At 35.5% G+C, this 19509-nt stretch overlaps 2 protein-coding genes across 3 annotated transcripts in view; one reads left to right on the top strand and one right to left on the bottom strand.

The window, feature by feature from the left end:
- LOC124538455 (RNA helicase aquarius) overlaps positions 1-588 on the top strand; it is an 82671-nt gene extending 82083 nt beyond the window's left edge. The window contains exon 27 of the mRNA XM_047115525.1: positions 237-588. Within this exon, the coding sequence (XP_046971481.1) occupies positions 237-410 (174 nt within the window). The 3' untranslated portion in view covers positions 411-588. The remainder of the gene's footprint in view (positions 1-236) is intronic.
- Positions 589-2352: 1764 nt separating this feature from the next.
- On the bottom strand, positions 2353-17848 carry LOC124538274 (C-1-tetrahydrofolate synthase, cytoplasmic). Of its 2 annotated transcripts, none has more exons than XM_047115279.1 (14): positions 17742-17848; positions 15241-15439; positions 13577-13713; positions 12791-13025; positions 11229-11340; positions 8278-8503; positions 7477-7650; positions 6680-6845; positions 5732-6035; positions 5159-5376; positions 4235-4445; positions 3842-3990; positions 2950-3339; positions 2353-2605 (listed from the first exon to the last, which is right to left on the bottom strand). In XM_047115279.1, the coding sequence occupies exons 1-14, from the start codon at positions 17783-17785 to the stop codon at positions 2363-2365; spliced, it is 2808 nt and encodes a 935-aa protein (XP_046971235.1). In that variant the 5' UTR covers positions 17786-17848; the 3' UTR covers positions 2353-2362. The 2 variants fall into 2 exon arrangements, with proteins under 2 accessions (XP_046971235.1, XP_046971236.1); XM_047115280.1 differs by lacking the exon at positions 17742-17848 and adding an exon at positions 15647-15758.
- Positions 17849-19509: the final 1661 nt, after the last annotated feature.

Here is a 19509-nt window from a genome sequence, read left to right as displayed (position 1 = left end):
CACGTAACTTATAACATATTCCACCACACTGTTCCAATGCGGGTTGGTGGAATACACATGTGGCAGAATTTATATGAAATTTGTCACGTGCAGGTTTCCTCACGATGTTTTCCATCACCGCTGAGCACGAGATGAATTATAAAGACAAATTAACGCATTATAACCACTGGGCCATCTCGACTCAAAAAAAATGGAAAAATTATATATCACTCATAAACTGTTACAAATGACTACAGAGCAAGACATCGTGGAGCGAGCCGGGCTCCGTGACGCGCAGCGAGCCGCAGGGCTTCGTGCCGGCGCACCCCGGCGCCGACGACGATGAAGACGAAGAATCCGCCCCCGCGCAAGCCGCTGCCGAATTCCAGCCCACAGAGATCGTCAACGAGATCGAGGAGCCCGGCGTGTGAGACCAGCGCAACCAGCTCTGACACCACCCCCACCACCGCATGTGTGAAGTCAAAAAGAAAAGAATGAATATCATATAAAGTGAAATTGTCTTTGCAAGAATTGAAATCATAGCGTTAAGTAATTTTAAATGTAATTTAGGTTAAGTATTCAAGAAATAAAGAAGTTACAGAAACCTTTCTTTTTTATTCATAATTTAAATGTTTTTTTTTTCACTTTATCACACATCGCATTACAAAAATATAGTGTATTATATAACATTAAATGTAATTCTATCAAATGCACATAACATATATACGTATATGAAACATGAATATATATTACGTATTGAAGGAGCGAAAAAAAAACAAAATGAGCACTCTATAAATGGGACGGATGCAAATTCCTCATAGACTTAAAAACACACAAACCAAAATATGACAGAATTATCAGTTAAATATTTATTAATTTGTTATTTTGTTTGTTTGTTGTATTCTTTCTGTGATGACCATCATTCTTACAAAAATATATTTATTAAGATTTAAACTCTATCCTTCCAAAATGCAAGAAATAATTGTTCAAAATTCATTTATCTGTATATATCTTTGCTTATTCTATAAGATTCCTTTATAAGACCGGCAGATGATAATGATAATGACAAAATATTTGGGCATTTGTACCAGTATGGCGGTTCTTCAGGGGTCTAATTACGTAAAGGCACAAAGGAAAATGATGGTCATAGCGCTCGCACCGGCGGCCCAATCGCGTGGGCGTTAATCGAACGCGTCGGAAAAATAACGAGTGTTTAACGATTTGTTCCACAAAAATGCTTGTATTTTCAGATAGTCGGAAAAAAAGTAAGTAGGAGGTAGCGCAATGCCATACTTCTCGGGCGTGGCTTACAGCCCGTAATACCGACTCGAATGTATTAATTTTAATAAAACAATTCAACTATTTGTACCAGGATAATTTTTGATACCTAATTATCGTCGAGTAGCCATTCATGAAAATCACCTTGCCATACTTTTCCGACAGTTCCCAATGGCCGCCATACCACCGCAAAGGAGTAACTTTTTTTTCGCCAAACGATTACCCCTGAAGAATCGCCATACGGATACAAATGACCAATTATTTTGTCATTATCATCTCCCGGTCTATATCCCCCCAACTGGCAAGAACAAAAAAGTAAAAAAAAGAAAAGCGCGAGAAATTTAATTAAGCCGCCATTATTTTTTTTATTTTTGGGCGTGGACTGTAAGGTCGATATTGGTGCGACTAGTAATTTGTTTAGTGTCATTTGTGTTTTATTTGAATTTTTCAAACTCAACTGAGTAAGTAATTTACTTCAATATGTATGATTTGGTGATTTACTTATGTTAAGATAAATTCAGAGTATTTTTGGTTTGTTTAAACTAATTTATATGTATAGTACGACACCACTTAGAAAAACCGATCAAATCCGAAACTTACTTAGTACGCTATCCCAAATTATCAATATTTATTTCTGATGCGTATATGATCTTTACACAAACGTAATAACTTATAATACCATATAACCCAATATACGCGTATTCGTCATTTGACACATCGGTTTACATGCACTTGCTTTCTGGGTTGAACTGGCGCGAGAATCTATAGCGACGAATAGCGTCAAATGGCGCTATAAGGAGCTATTTCTATTGGTTGTATAAATCGGCAGTGATCGGTTTTATTGAATTTGCCGATGCTACATCTAAGTTGTGTCCTACTATAGATAGATATAAGGAGAAAAGTTTAATAATAAAACGAACAAATATAAAACAACAAAATATTTATTAAAAATTAACATTTATTTATTCGGCATTAAATATAATAAATTTTATAATATATTCTTTAACCACGATAACTTTATTTTCAATGATACCTTTACCAAGTTTAGGGGCTTAGTTTGGTAAATTTGGCAAACAATGGCTCACTTAATACATGGGAAGCATTTTTAGAACAGTCCTTGGATTTCGCCAGTCTTAGTATCCAAATCTATATCGTAGATGCTAGGTCGGGTGGGGAGACCAGGCATTTTGGAAATTTCGCCCACCATGGGAACTATGAAACCAGCGCCCACGGAGACAAAGATATCGTTTACGCGGAGTGGGAACCCAGTCGGAGCCCCTTTGATAGCTGGGTCGCCGGTGAGTGAGTTGGAAGTCTTGGCCATACAGATTGCTAGCTTGTCATAGCCCTGGTAAAAATAATATCCACATTAATATTTTACTGTCTATACTATACATATTTTTATACAGTACGTTTTTTTGTAACCAGTTACTTAAATGATTTACTAATGCCGAAGAGCGGCACATTTTAAGGGATATTTTACGCATTATTTATTATACTAAAAGTAAGCTTTTATTACATAAAACATCATCATATACATTTAAAAAATAAATGATAGTAACACATTCTGATGCTTCATATACTATAATAGTAAGGTCGATAAAGTTTTCCTTGTAATTTAAAAGCCCAAATTAATGCGACCGTGCCGTAAAAGGGCAAAAACATATCACTAGAGCAATCGGCTCGACTCACTCTCTCGGTGAAGGTTTTCATCTTCTCGAGCACGTCGTCCGTGTACTCGACGGCGCCGGCGCCGTACATCTCGGTGGCGATGGTCTGGATCTTGTCGCGCAGCGGCAGCTCGAGCGGGTAGAGGTAGCGGAAGGCGGGCGGGCGCGCGCACGCGGCCACGACGGCGTCGGCCAGCTGCAGCGCGCCCGCGCCGCCGCGCGCCCAGTGCGCGCACGCCACGGCCGCGAACGCGCCCTGCCGCTCCGCGTACTGCTGCACGGCGCGCAGCTCCGCCTCCGAGTCGCTGGCGTGCCGGTTGATGGCCACCACCACCGGCACGCCGAACTTGTTGCCGTTGCTGATGTGCTTCCCGAGGTTACAGAGACCTTTGTTGAGCAGTTCCAAGTTCTCCTGTAAGAAAATAACAATGATACATCAGTTTCATTGACGACATCATTGACGACCTCAATGGTCGAGTGGTATGTACACCGGTTTTCATGGGTACGCCACTCTGAGGTCCCGGGTTCGATTCCCGGCCGAGTCGATGTAGATTACCATTAGTTTTCTATGTTGTCTTGGGTCTGGGTGTGTGTGGTACCGTCGTTACTTCTGATTTCCATAAGACAAGTGCTTCAGCTACTTACATTGGGATCAGAGTAATGTATGTGATGTTGTCTCATATTTATTTAACAAAAAAAAAAAAAAGTTTCGGCCCCTGTGGAATTTCTTCTAGCTGACTAGCGAGCAGCGTTTACGCTATAGAATAACAACTATCGGACTATCTTTGTTAGCTTTTTAACTCAACGCTACTCTAATTTGAGTCCTCATGGTATCAGCTAAACAAGATAGCTTAAGAGCATTAGTAGTAATCTTAGAAGAGGCGAGTCTGGAAAGTGAGGAGTGTTTTACGTGCCTGCAGGTAGACTTCGTGCAGCGGCTGCCCGGGGCTGACGGTGGGGCCGCCGCCGTGCATCTTGAGCGCGCGCACGGTGCTGACGATGACGGCGCAGTGCGGGGTGTCGCCGCTCGCACGACACTTTATGTCGAAGAACTTCTCCATACCTGCGAGTACATGTATCAAACCAGTCATTACTGTTTACTTAAACATGTAATTACAGGAATCATATGGCTAAGTAGGGATAGGATTAAGTGAAAACGATTATGTCGCTTCAAAGTTTTCCTTAAGATACAATTTGAGTGATGATGACTATTTAAATAATAAAATCAGATATAATCATAGCACAATATATCCTATATACGCAAAAGAAGCCGGTACTATAATGGAAATAAAAATGGAACAGCGTACCAATGTCAGATCCAAAACCGGCTTCGGTAGCGACGTATCCGTCCTCGCGCGCAAGCTTCATCGCGATTTTGTCTGCCAAGATGGACGAGCAGCCGTGTGCAATGTTAGCGAAGGGCCCCGTGTGTACCAGCACCGGCGTGCCCTCCAAAGTTTGCATCAATGTCGGTTCGAAAGCATCCTTCAAAAGCACCATCAAAGCTCCAGTGACACCCTGTAATTAGTATATTACGTTACTATAATGAATTATTACTAAAAACTATTTCTTATGTTTTTGGTGTATGGCTTAACTGAAAAAAGCTACTTACCCAATATATTTATTAGTATGAAATACGAGACATCTGACGGTTTTACTAATACATAACAAATTTGATATTTTTTTATGGTATAGGTTGGCGGACGAGCATATGGGCCACCTGATGGTAGGTGGTCACCATCGCCCATAGACAATGAGGCTGTAAGAAATATTAATTATTCCTTACATCGTCAATGTGCCACCAACCTTGGGTTAGTTCCCAAGGGATGTTATGTCCCTTGTGCCTGTAGTTACACTGGCTCACTCACTCTTCAAACCGGAACACAACAATACTGAGCACTGTTATTTGGCGGTAGAATAACTGATGAGTGGGTGGTCTACCCAGACGGGCTTGCACAAAGTCCTACCACCAAGTTAATTCTATACAACAAATACCGATAAAATTTAGATTATTTTAGGTAGGCGAAAAGCCACCATGGTTGTAAGTGGTCACCATTCCATAGACAGTAGCGCCGTAAGTAACTTTAAAAATTCTTTACCAACCTTGGTTCCTTTGGAACGAAGATGTTATATATTGTTGTAGAATATCTGATGAGGAGGTGGTAATTACCTAGACGGGTCTATACAAAGCCTTACTAATTCAATTTAGTATTAAAGTAATTGTTCCTCACCAAGTCGTCAGCATTCACAGGGTTTCCGCTCTTATCCAAAGCGACAACCATGTTGGCGAGCCGTTCCTTAATGTCATCGACGTCTTTACCCAAAGCCAAGACGGCCATAATCTCCGAAGCGACGGAGATATCGAAACTTGTCTCTCGAGTGAAACCCTTCTCCGTCGGTGATTGACCGATAGTTATTTTTCGCAGGTATCTGTCGTTCAGGTCCACAACTATTAAGGAAAGAAAATACAATTATTGTACTTATTAAAATACTGGTGACTAATACTTGAGGGCTAGTCCCTTTTATTGCCCAGAGGAGCGATTCTTAAACTTAAATGCTACTAACATGTTTGCTATCATTCCACGATATCTTTATGAACGTTAATATTTCATATTTAAGTATAAGAATTTACCATAAATATTATATAAAACAAGTCTTTATTAAATCTCTTAATTATTTTACCCAGTACCAGAAAGATTATAGCAAGTTTCAACTTGCAATTGCAAGATATCATGTACACATACTAACTGATGAAATTAAATTAAAGATTCTAGAAAGAAATAGATAATAAATAATTTTCTTACCTCTGTTCCACATAATCTTCGTGGTATCTATATTTAATCTAGCGAATTTCGTTCTTTCTTCTGGTGTTAACGCATCAGGGTCGGTCTTATTGATGCCCAATCTCTTAAGTCTTCTAAGCTGAATAGCGGAGAACTTTCTGACACCCTTGATCTTCGGTACCAGCCGGTCATACAGCGGACCGTCCTTTTGGGTCAGTTCGTGGAAAATCCTGGCATCCATTTGAGCTGCTAGTAAATTGTTAGCGGCAGTGACGGCGTGGATATCACCCGTGAGATGAAGGTTGAAGTCCTCCATTGGGATAACCTATGATAAATTTCAATAGGATAACATTATCAAAAATAATATTATGTAATTATAAAAAAAAACTAACTGGCTGACTAAAAATTAAATTATTAAATAGGCTATTTGACAATGCGAAAAATAAATTGTGAATTATTGTAATCAGTGTATATTATTAGTTTAAAAATGGTTATTTACTAACGAAAGTTGAAAATAATACTTAATTTATTCAAAAATCCATAAATAAAAATGCATTTTTTCAAACGTTTGTCACGTGACACAAAACGCTCCTGATTGGCCGGCTTATTGTGAAATAACTTTCTTGTTAACCTTGCTTTTCTACTATATGTACCACAGATTAAAATACAAGAAAGTGACGTCACCGACCGCATTACAGCGCCATATTGTCCAAGTAGCGTTTTTGCGGGGCATTTAAATATAGAATTTTTAATATGATATTTTTCGGCAAATATGTAGTAGAAATAAAAAAATCCACTTTCACTGGGTTCCTTAACTTCTACTAAATAAAATAAAATGGATTTTAAAAACCAGTCAAACAGCCTATTTATAGGGTTTCCTTTAAAGATGTGACTGTAATTTACTTTAAGATTCAATGACATGACACGAAAAATTACTAAAATTTGAGTTATAATTATATCGACCAGTACCTGCGAGTACCCTCCGCCGGCAGCTCCGCCCTTGACTCCGAAGGTGGGCCCCTGGCTGGGTTGCCGCATGCAGGCGAAGGCGTTTCGTCCGCGATGCGCGCCCAGCGCCTGCACGAGCCCCAATAGTGTCGTGCTCTTACCCTCGCCCAATGGAGTGGGGGTTATGCTACAAAAACGCACACATGCATAATTTAACTACACCTTAACACTTATGAAAATTTTATTAAGATGGTTGTTTTAATTTGAAAGATCTAAGCATACATAAGAGCTGAGATGGCCCAGTGGTCAGAACGCGTGCATCTTAACCGATGATTGCGGGTTCAAACCCAGGCAAGCACCACTATATATTTATATGTGCTTAATTTGTGTTTATAATTCATCTCGTGCTCGGCGGTGAAGAAAAAAATCGTGAGGAAACCTGCATGTGTCTAATTTCATCGAAATTCTGCCACATGTGCATTCCACCAACCCGCATTGGAACAGCGTGGTGGAATATGTTCCAAACCCTCTCCTTAATGGAAGAGGAGGCCTTATCTCAGCAGTGGGAAATGAACAGGCTGTTACTTTACTTTACTTTAAGCATACATTGGGACAGACAGCGGTAAGCGATTTTGTTTTATACTATGTAGTCATAGTGATAAAAAAAAATGAAAATTAATTTAATTAATTGAGTCTAATACACTAGTGTTTTTATGATAAAAAATAAATAATTAAATGTAGATATTAACAACAACGTATATTCTTAAAATATAATCTCAATGTTTTTCGTAGTCCACTCCATTAGTAATATAACTCACCCTGCAACGACAATATATTTTCCACCTTTCTGATCACGCAGACGATCGAGCACGGAAAGCGAGATCTTCGCCTTAGTGTTGCCATACTGAGAGACCTCGTTCGGATATAAGCCGATCTCCTCCGCCAACTGTGAGATGTGCTTGGGCTTTTGGGAACGGGCTATCACGATATCGCTACAAAAAAAGCAAAATATACATTTGAATGGAAATATAACACGTTATCAGAAATAAAAATCGATCGGTACAATAATATTCATTTTGCTTAATTATAACAGAATCCTTGAATCCGGCCACGCTACTTGAAATCTGATATAGGATTCCTTGATATACCATTTACTTGGTGGTAGGGCCTTGTGCAAGCCCGTCTGGGTAGGTACCTCCCATTCATTAGTTATTCTTCCGCCAAATAACAGTACTCAGTATTGTTGTTTCCGGTCTGAAGGGTGAGTGAGCCAGTGTAACTACAGACACGAGGGACATAACATCTTAGTTCCCAAGGTTGGTGGCACATTAACGATGTAGGGAATAGTTAATATTTCTTACAGCGTCATTGTCTATAGGCGATGGTGACCACTTACCATCAGGTGGCCCATATGCTCGTCTGCCAACCTATACCATAAAAAAAAATCTTGAAACCGGTATAGTTACTATAAAATGGCTTACTAGTTAATATTTCTTACAGCATCATTGTCTATGGGCGATGGTGACCACTTACCATCAGATGGCCCATAGGCTCGTCTGCCAACCTACACCATAAAAAAAAATACTTGAATCCGGTATAGTTACTATAAAATGGCTTACCTAGGTACTGGAGTGAGTGTGTTGAGGCGCAGGGTCTGCAGCGGCCAGACTGGCGCCGTGAATCGCTCGAGCTGCCTGCGCGCGGCCAGCACGGTGTTGCGCATGAGCATCGCCACCGTCATCGGGCCCACGCCGCCCGGCACCGGCGTGACGTGCGCGGCCACCTGGGTCGCCTCGGAGTACGCTACGTCGCCCACTAACCGCTGTCCACTACTCTTTGTCGAATCTACGATCAAAATTACCCACTAAATTTGGATATCTTTTATCGTTTAAAAACATTTGAATATTCATTAACACAATCGTCACTTCTCAGAAGTTGCACTAATTAATTTGGCTGAATGAAACACTCCTATTTAATACTTATATATATACAAGAGAATTAAACTAGAAATTCACAATCAGTTAATTTATGCACACAATTAAAAATGCTTGGACCGATATCAATTTCTTTTTTTAAATTAACCCGTATGTATTCGATTGTAAAAGTAAATTGATAAAACGAACATAAATTTTAAATATCAATTGGCTTAATTTCATTTTGTACGCAAAATTAATTAAAGCACTTAAATTTTTATTTACAGATATGTTATTAACGCGCAAAAAGTGAAGACTAGAAAACGTCCTAATTGGAACGTTTTAGTTGTTTTACGTAGTTATATGTTATAATACATCATAATTACGTTGTAATACGTCTTGCGTAATTAAAACATCTAGTTATCCCTTTTACTTATTGTTTTTATCAAGCTATCCTTTTTACGTTTAACGAAATGTAAAAATAAACTAAAATAAACGGTCCCCGGCGCGGCACACTTTATTCTGTTGTTTAGTATGGATATAACATATTTGTTTATTAGAATATCATTGAATGTTACCCAAGAAACAATAAAAAATGCACTTAAATTGATTTGATTCAATATATAATACATAAACGTGAGGTCGTAAACCCACTGCTAGGGAATGGTCCCCAGCTACAGAGAAGTGTTTACTTATAGTGACTCGCTTCTTCACTGCGGGTTTAAGTTGGAGATGAGGCTCAAATTTTTTCGACAGTCAGTTTTTGGTTTTCACTTCCCCGTGGAACACAAGGTCCATTTTAAATATTTTCACACCCAATGATACCTGCGTGAATCCATGAACTACGCACAAGATATTTCATGCTCGATAAATTTGCAAATATCTTTAATTTAATTTATTAAATTTCGATAATTATTTTATTATTCTCGTATCACATTGAGTTCATTTGTTATCGCTCGTAACAGACAATTATGTACAAATATTTTTTTTGTAATGTTTAAAGTCATTTGTAATATAAATTGGAATTACTTGCATATTTCTGGTTTGATATATATTTATTGAACCCACCCACCCATAATAGAACAACAGCGTCAACGGGATACATTTGCGGGTAATTTTTCAGGATTTTCTTTCTTAAAATCGACCGTCACTTTACAGTTACTGGCGTGGAGAACGCGAACATATGTCAATCGACAACATTCAGCGTATGACCCTTTGTTATGAAATAATAACTGCCATTGACTCAAATGTTTAGGAAACAATTAGTGTTTTACGCAGAACCATTATAGTAGTAACACATATTAACATTATGTATTGTTAAATGCAGTCCTCCATTAAAATCATCAATGCTATTTAATTAATCTTGTTGTAAAATACTGTGGTATTTATGTTACGAGAGTATGTAACGTAGCTTCTCAAACTCATTGCAATGCTTACTGAATTTCTTTAACAGATGTTTAATGTTTATACACATATATGTATAGTCTATTCCAATTACAAAAGAACAAAAGCCGAATAAAAAACATTTGACCTCGAATTATAACGATACTATGCGTCGATGCATGCACATTAAATAATTTATGATAATCTGTATGGTTTTAGGACAAAATGGCGCTGTCAAAGTTGACAGAACGACTGTTATTAGTACTAAAAAAAAGTGGGTAGGTGCTTAGGTCGAACAGTCTTATATCATAGCATAGCTATAAGAACATCGCGTATTTTTTATTTTTTTTTATTTTATGGCATAGCTTGGCGGACGAGCATATGGGCTACCTGATGGTTAGTGGTCACCATTCACCATAGACAATGACGCTGTAAGAAATTTTAACTATTTCTTACATCGTCAATGTGCCACCAACCTTTGCAACTAAGATGTTATGTCCCTTGTGCCTGTAGTTTCACTGGCTCACTCACCCTTCAAACCGGAACACAACAATACTGAGTACTGTTATCTGGCGGTAGAATAACTGATGAGTGGGTGGTACCTACCCAGACAGGCTTGCACAAAGCCCTACCACCAAGTATAATCAGCGTGGATTACGTAAATCCAAGATTTATTTATCTTCATTCATTCTTCGATTTGAATAGACTAAAACCGATATGTATAATTGTACGTATGTCGGTAAGTATCTCTCGCCTCGCATATCTTAAGATGGACAATAACGACAAGAAAGTATGCGTCGTAAAGCACAATGAGTGCATGACTCAATCTTTATTAGATTCCATTCAACGGTTTTGTTTTAAGTAAACTCAAAAGATAAATATATTCCAAAGTTTTTGCGCTTTTTAATCGTCACATGGTTTACATGGTTAAATAAAATTTAAAACTACTGTTACGTAATACAGGTTTTTCAAAAAAGAACCGACAAGAAAATCAGTAATTACTGCTCCAGAAAATCAAGTTTCATAGATTATTTAATACTATAACTAAATTACCTCGCATGGAAACCAACGAATTATTCACACCCTTTTATCATATACATAATCAATTACAGAGGCATAAACCTCATTCAAAATTAACTGCTAAGTCTAAAAGTGCAATTATTATAACCATTACTTTCAAAAATAATATATTTTTGTGTATATTCCGAAGATGAATATTCCGAACAATAAAAAAGAGGGTGTATCTTCCTTATATGATTTTGTTTTAAACTTACCGGGGATCGGATTAATTCCGCAATCGATCACAACTGCTCCCGGCTTTATCCAGGAACCACGAACAAGTTCGGGCTTACCGATCGCCACGACTAGAATATCTGCGGTCTTCGTCTGTTAAAAAATAAATGAAGTATTAAAATCACTTACCTGTTATAAACTCATTTCAACAACAGGTATAATCTACGTTTGTAAGAATTGTTTTATTCCGTGGTAGTTTATTAACGTCATACAGCTATTGCAATTAAAAAAAAAGTATAATATATAATTATTGAATTATATTCGATGTCCAAGGAATGACGACAAAAAACAGATTTCTTATTAAATTATCTTTGTATCTCAAGCCTATGTTGAACTTTTGACCTCACACGAATAACAAACGACACTATCTTAAATGAACTTGAAAACTTCCACCATTGATACTTTTATGGAATCTTTTTCAAGTTAGTGTCCTGACTGACCGTACTTTCAGTCCATGCTACTGAACAGCTCATGCCCAAATCGGATGAAAAAAGATGTGATCCCGCTTAAACAATATAAAATAGATAACGTACAGCGCGAAAATTTAACCCCTTTATTTTTATAGAAGTTTTTGAAACATTTCTTTTCATAAAATTCCGCAGAAATTTTTAACTTTGCCGTTTAGTAAATTCAAATCGTTTGTAAAAAATACATTGGTAAAAAAAGCATATTATTCGATACAAGATTTTGTAGATGATAAAAAAGCGTGGAGTTAATACCTGTTGACTTCCAAGCAGGATACATTAATTGAAATAATTGTATTTAATTAACATGACGTTGTATTTTTTAAATGTTAAAAAAGAGTAACTACTGAGTTTCTTGCCGGTTCTTCTCGGTAGAATCTACTTTCCGAACCGGTGGTAGCTTCACTTAATTGTAAAATGACGATTCAAAAGTGCTTATAAAAGCCTACTTGAATAAAGTTTATTTTGATTTTGATTTTGAATAAAACAAAAATAAATAAATAAGTAAAACGTCATAAAATCAAAGGAAAATATATTTTCTTACGTACATAAACGTATTTAATTATTCTATTTTTGTAACATATGATTAAACAAACAAGTTATAATAGCTATATTTAATAACAACATCATTTCATCACATCAAATTACTATTATAAATATTAATTGAAGTCTGAAACTCAAATGATTTATTTTTGTAGATATTCTTTTATAATTAGGATATAGGCAATGATGTTGTAGTAAACAGATATGTTATTAACGCACAAAAAGTGAAGACTAGAAAACGTCCTAATTGGGACGTTTGCCTTTAGTTGTTTTACATAGTAATGCGTTATAATACATCATAATTACGTAGTAATACGTTTTGCGTAATTAAAACATCTAGTTATCCCTTTTACTTATTGTTTTTATCATGCTATCCTTTTTACTTTTAACGAAATGTAAAAATAAACTAAAATAAACGGTCCCCGGCGCGGCTAACATTTTTCTGTTGTTTAGTATGGTTGTAACATATCTGTTTATTAGAATATCATTGGATATAGGAGTAAAAAAATGGATATAATTAAAAAATCCAAACTTACGATTTCACTTAAATTCTTGGTTTTCGAATGGCACACGGTCACTGTGGCGTTTTCCCATTTGAGAAGCTCCGCGACCGGCGTGCCCACAATCTTACTCCGGCCAAGCACGACCGCGGTCTTGCCGGCGATCGTGACTCCGGTCTGTTTGATCAGCTCCACGCAACCGGCGGGCGTACAGGGAACGAAGCCCGACATGTCGCCGAGGGCTACGCGCCCCTCGTTCTGTGTGTTTAAACTGCCAATGAACGAATATAATTATAATTTTGTTTGTTAAAAAACGAATAACTTACTTTAAAGTTTTTTTAATTGAAATAACTTTTATTTTACTTTACTTCTAAAATATTTATTTAAAATGATAGTTTCAGTGTTTGTAGAACTACGCGAATAAAGTAAATTGCATAGATTGGTAATAGAAATGTGACGGAGTTTCAGGACTCATACAAGTTTTGTCACGAAGTCTACCTTAAATGTCGCTTAAATGCTTAGTTATAACACGTAAAATGTCTAGCACTTATTCGGATTTCATCGCGGGACATTTGGTTAAGAAGTGGGTTCTGTATATAGGAGCACCTCTAGACTACTGCAAAAAACCATTAATATATCAAAGACAAAAGCCTCCTCTTGTTATGAACATCCTGTCTCATATTTGGAGGGTATTTGAAAGTGATAATAGATTCCTTTTTCGAAAATAGTCAAGAGTAAATGATTAGAACCTCTAAACTGTAATAAAGAAAAAATACTGTTGCATAGATTATTATAGTAATTATAAACGCCTTAAACTCTCACCCGTCGACATCCTTCTGCGGCGAGACCGCGTCGGTGACGAGGTGAGCGTCAATGTTTTCCGTGCAGTCCAGCGGCATCTGCACGATGATTCCATGAACGAATGGAGAATCATTGAGGCTGTTGATTTTCGTGAGGAGCTGCAAATAAACAAATATAATAATAGTTTAATTTAATAATTCATAGTAAGCAGTTTGTTTAATTACAAACCTCTTTAGATTACAAACTATCTCGTGAGATTGTAAACTGTCGAAATACTGTATACCTTGTACTATGGTTGCAATTATAACGCATTATTTTTCGCTATATTGTAAACTAACAAAGTTAAACTGTTAGGACTAACGCGCACTGGTAACTTTTGTCACGGTGACTGTTTCGTCACTCTTGTCGAGTCCATGAATATGTATGGAGGTGCGGGCACGTTACGACGTGACATTTTTGTCTGCATCTGTACATATTCACGGACTTGACAAGAGTGACGAAACAGTCACCGTGACAAAATTTACCAGTGCGCGCTAGTTCTTAGATTACATTCTGTACCGCGTCAAATTGTCAATTGTTGAAAGCTCTTCTTTTTGTAAGAGCGACCACTGTATATGTCACCGTAAAATTGTAAACTAATAAATTTATATCAATTCTTTCCAGTACGCAGGGTTGATTTGTATGATCTATGCTAAATCTATTGAAAAGAGTACTTTTTGCTTTATACTAATTGGTCTGCCCCTATCTCGTCATATAATAAAATATTGAAACGTCATCAAAATAACAAGATAGAAAGAGTGTTTGTGAATTACATCATGATGTACACAACAAACAATCCAATATCAAGTGATATAATTGTATCGCACGAGTGGAGTTCGGAGGTCGAGGGTATCGCGGCAAATAAAAACATAAGTAAATTTTGTTCTCTTGACTAGTAAACAGAACGAAATTAATAAATACCCTCAAAGACAATTATTTTTACTTTAAGAAAACGTCATTATCATCAAACGTCACCATTGTGAACTGTCAAAATTAACCGAAAAAATAATATTGTGTTTTTACGAATAGGAATCATCATATTTAGTGTCAGGCACTTAAATATTACTCTAGAAAATTAATGTCATATAAAATATCGCAAAAATATAATAAACACACAAGATGTAATACAAACTTGACAAAAGTAGGTATTCGTGTAATAAATTCAAAAGTAATCTTATTTCGTTATATTTGCACAGGTGAACAGCTTATGATTTTTTATTAAGATTAAACGAACTCAGGCGATAGATATAGGCAGTTATAAAGTAAATAAAATTAATCCCTAAACAGGACTGTGTTATTGCACGCTAAAGCCATATCATAGAAAAGTAAGTCATATATTTTTGTGCATTATGTGTAGATATATAATTACAGATAAATATTTAAAAATGTGTAAAGAAATTTTGTCAGCATTTATTGTCAATTGTACCAAGAAAACGATGAATGGACTGTGTGAAAGACGATATGGTTAGAAAGAATGTTACTTGTGAGATGACGTCTGACAGAGAAGTATGGAAGGAGAAGACATGCTGCGCCGACCCCAAATAAAATTGGGAAAAGGGTAGAAGGATGATGATGATTTATTGTCAATTGTCTCTGAACTTTAAGGTAGTGCAATGCATTTTAACCTTTCGTAAATTGAATCTCACCTCAGTCTGGTTCAAGTCACGGGGCAGTTTGATGTGTTCAGCCAGGATGCCGATGTTTTCCGCAGCCTTCAGCTTCATACGTATGTACACGTTGGAGTCCTCCCTGCCCCCCACCTGCACGATAGCCAACCGCGGCTGGAAGCCGGGACTCTTGCGACGCATTTCCGATACTTGTTCGCGAAGATCATTTTGTATCGCTCTATTAAATAACCAAATGAAAATTTATAAAAATAAATTTAATATTACTGAAAAAAAAATTAAGATGCAAAAGAATTGAATCCTTTTGTTGCAATTTAACACAATTGTAGTTTTAAAAAAATGTTGCATTTATTTGTTGTACGTAAATGTTTTATAAAGAATTTCCAAAGATTATTTTACAACAAAATCAAATAGAGGGTAGTCATACCGAGCGACCTCAGTTCCCGATATAACTTTTGCCGGCATTTTGACAAGTGGATCGTTAGAAGACACTAAAACCACTAAAATTGCCAAGCCGGCGACCACTTCTTATGACCGTAACCTCAGATAACCCTCGCGAACATATCAACAACCACAACGACTTGTTATTTATCTGGCTGTCAGCTTATGAGAGTTTTCGTCAATTACCTAAAGCTGTGATGAGTTTTTCCCACACTATAAATTTAAGCAATTAACAAAGGTTACTAGTTTTTCGACGTTCCTAGTTTTTCGAATTCAAGGTCAATAAATATTTAAAATTAGAAAATCATGTTTTATAATTGAATGGCAGTAGTCAAAGTTAAAAACCCAAGGAATTTGTTTATTATACAATACGACATTAGGTACACTCCATTTGTTGCGCTAATTTCATTGCAAATACAATGAAATAGTTTATTAAATATAAAATACATAAGACCATTAAACAAAAATATTACTGAAATTTTAAGGACTTAAATCATTTCGACGTGTAATATATTCCATATTGTGAGTGTAAAAAAAACAAGTCAAAATATGTTCCTACTTTTTCAAAAAATATAGTAATTCAAATAGAACTCGAATTTATCGAATAACATTAACTCACCGCCGACATTGATTACAAAATTTTCTCGTATTATTTATATTAAGTAACCATCTAACGAAATTATACTTCATTATTACTTTCAGAAATATATACTATTTACTATTATCCAGCACACACAGACACACATACACACTCTACTAATAATTTTAAATAATTGCTGTCATTGTTATTCTCTAAATTTTAAAAGTTCATTATGATAAGTAAACTAAGCTTTATCTTAATGAGATCGTCCTACGCATCCAATGCTTATCACTTCGATTGATTTTAGTATTTCTACAAGTAAATAATGCGTCTTGCATTTATTCGTATGTTTATTTAACCCGCCAACATATGAGTGTTTGAAATTGAGAGATATAAATACTAGATGATATTTATAGTCGTGCTTATCAAAGAATCCTCTCTCTATTCTAATTAATAAGATAAATATATATGTATATAAATATTACCAATATCATTATAGCAATTTAACGATTATAAAGTGGATGAAAAATTAATTAGAAATAGCACACTTATACAACGCAATACAGAGTGTAAAAATCACCCACTCCTGGGTTAGGGATCTTTTTTAGGTGGATTATGGAGCTTATGCCACCACTCCCCTCTAACGCCGATTGATGGATAAACAATTGTTAGATTTTATCTTATACATGCAGGTTCTTTTTTTATCTTCCTTCATCGCCAATCACGAGACGAACTATAGGTGTATATACAAATTAAAATCATTAATTTGTATATACATCATATCATTTACAAAATATATATTAATACTTTTATTATATTTAAACCAATGATGTTCTAGTAAACAGATATGTTATTAACGCGCAAAGTGAAGACTAGAAAACGTCCCAATTGGGACGTTTGCCTTTAGTCGTTTTACGTAGTAATACGTTATAATACATCATAATTACGTAGTAATACTTTTTGCGTAATTAAAACATCTAGTTATCCCTTTTTATCGAGCTATCCTTTTTACTTGTAACGAAATGTAAAATACACAGTCCCCGGCGCGGCACACTTTTTTCTGTTGTTTAGTATGAATATAACATATCTGTTTATTAGAATATCATTGATTTAAACATACCGAAACGTCGATTCAATGTACCGACTATCCTTTAATTTTGACCACGATTGAAAATATTCATATTTAATAAAATATTCCCTGACGAGTAAACATAAATATCAGGATGATTCGACATTATACAAGCAGAGATAAGAATGTTTTTAAGATAACAACAGGAGAAGAAGCCACTGTTGTTTAGAATAGCTTTGTTGGACGTATTTATTGTAAAAACATTATAAACATAACCTACAAAAAACACTAGAAGCCGGTCGTTACTCGTTACTGTGACATAATTTATGCGCATAATAGTCATTAATATAAATAGTAAATGTCTCCAAAACGGAATAATTTAAAGTTCAAAAAGAAAAACGTTCTATTTATAATAGATAAAAAATTACTTACGTGAGAATATTATCAATATCATCTTGATTTTTCCACATGTTCATTTCACAGACTATTTGTTTAGATTATTTCATTTATGTGAAGCAAAAAAGCCTCTAAGCGACTCGACTCTCGGTTGAGCGAGCGGTGCTACTGGTGATTGACGATTGTACCTCTGCAACACAAATCGCGGTAAACTGGTTTCGCGAGTTGTACAAATATTTTGACAACTTTACGCGTTTACCCACGTTTCGTCCTTTTACTAGACTATTGTTAGTTTTAAAATAAAACAATTGGGTATTTGACAATTTTATAAAAAGTATTTCATTGTATTCTTAGGACACTAAAGATACGTTTAATAATTGTTTATTTCATTTTTACAGTTAATTTATAACAAAAACAGTCATTTTAAATAATACGATTCAAAATTCCCGCCAAAACAGCGAGTCACGTGACAAATTAGGCCGTGACGTCATGATTCAATAAACAGTTAAGTGAATGATCCTGTGTAAACTGTTTTTCTCTTGTTTTTCTTGAAATCTCAAAGAAATGGCTTCGTCATCATACAAAGTTTGCACAGTTCGTTGCTGTACAAGTACAACAATAAAAAATCCCAATAAATTATTTATTTATGTGCCACAATCGGGGCTTTTTCGTAAAAAGTGGCTGACGAACGTTATGCTCAGGGCATATTCTGCATTTCACTGTGCACAGAGTGTGGTCACGTTTTAATTGAACATAACCAATAGCATCATCACCATAGGACTGTCTTGATGATCTGTAAATAAAAATATTTCAATAAAATAATTATGAAAAAAAAATTGTAAATGGTCAGTAGACCATGTTACGCATCAATGTATTAGTAGTTATATTTTGATAGACACTTTTTGCATTCTAAAACTGCTTCCGTTAATTATAAATTATTACCTACCGCAATATAACCCGAAATATATTTTTTGACATACATAACCAACAAAGTAAATAATGACAAATAATATCAAAATTTTAAGGCTAAGGACATCGATTGAATTAGAACATTATGAATATATGTATATTAGATAGATACCGTTTTTATACTTACACTGAAGTTTTCACGTTTCTAAATTCTGCAGAACAGAAGTCCGTGTTTGATGCAAAGAAATTTGCAATCATAAACGAATCAACTTTTGGCAGATTAGCACTATCAGCTTTTATAAAGTGTTTCTCTACTTGCATTTTGACTGAATAACTAATAAAATCAACACAAAATTATTAATAAAATAACACCACCGTACAAAAGTAACAGTGCAATTTGTTTGACAGACCAAACAAGATTTGTTTGTTTATTGAATCGTAACGTCACGCGTTCTGATTGGCTAGTGAGCCGTTTGAGTTTTGTAATTGCACAGATGCAAAATTTATTATTTATTTTTAAGAAATAAAAATATTTATAATGTTTAATTTGTAAATTGACATAGTTATTCTGAATCAGCATCTTGAAATCTACATAGTTCAATTATTTTCTCATTTAATTGTTAGCCATGTCAAATACCGAATTACGATACGATACCAAGTAATATGTTGTAACTTATTAAGTGTTAAAAAAATTTACATACATGACACATAAAATATTAAAAAAGTATAGTATTCATACTCATTTATTTTAATCATACGACTATTAACTGAAATCAATGATGTTCTAATTAATATCATTGACTGAAATCTATTATCATAAACATTTATTTCAAGTATTCAGTTCAGATAATTGTGTAATAAATAATTCAATATTATCGTCGGTCCCCGTGTTTTA

The sequence above is a fragment of the Vanessa cardui genome, chromosome 20 (assembly GCF_905220365.1).
Source record: "Vanessa cardui chromosome 20, ilVanCard2.1, whole genome shotgun sequence".
Lineage (NCBI taxonomy): Eukaryota > Metazoa > Arthropoda > Insecta > Lepidoptera > Nymphalidae > Vanessa > Vanessa cardui.
The sequence above is the reverse complement of the archived record's forward strand: the minus strand, read 5'-3'. Positions and strand labels throughout refer to the sequence as shown.

Excerpts from the sequence above, each read along its gene's own strand:
- LOC124538274 (XM_047115279.1), bottom strand. The coding sequence starts at position 17,785 with ATGAACATGTGGAAAAATCAAGATGATATTGATAATATTCTCAC. Across the intron at positions 6,036-6,679 it reads CCGGCGGAGGGTACTCGCAG|GTTATCCCAATGGAGGACTT; the intron begins GTACTGGTCGAT and ends AATTTATCATAG. Across the intron at positions 2,606-2,949 it reads TGAAAACCTTCACCGAGAGA|GGCTATGACAAGCTAGCAAT; the intron begins GTGAGTCGAGCC and ends TATTTTTACCAG.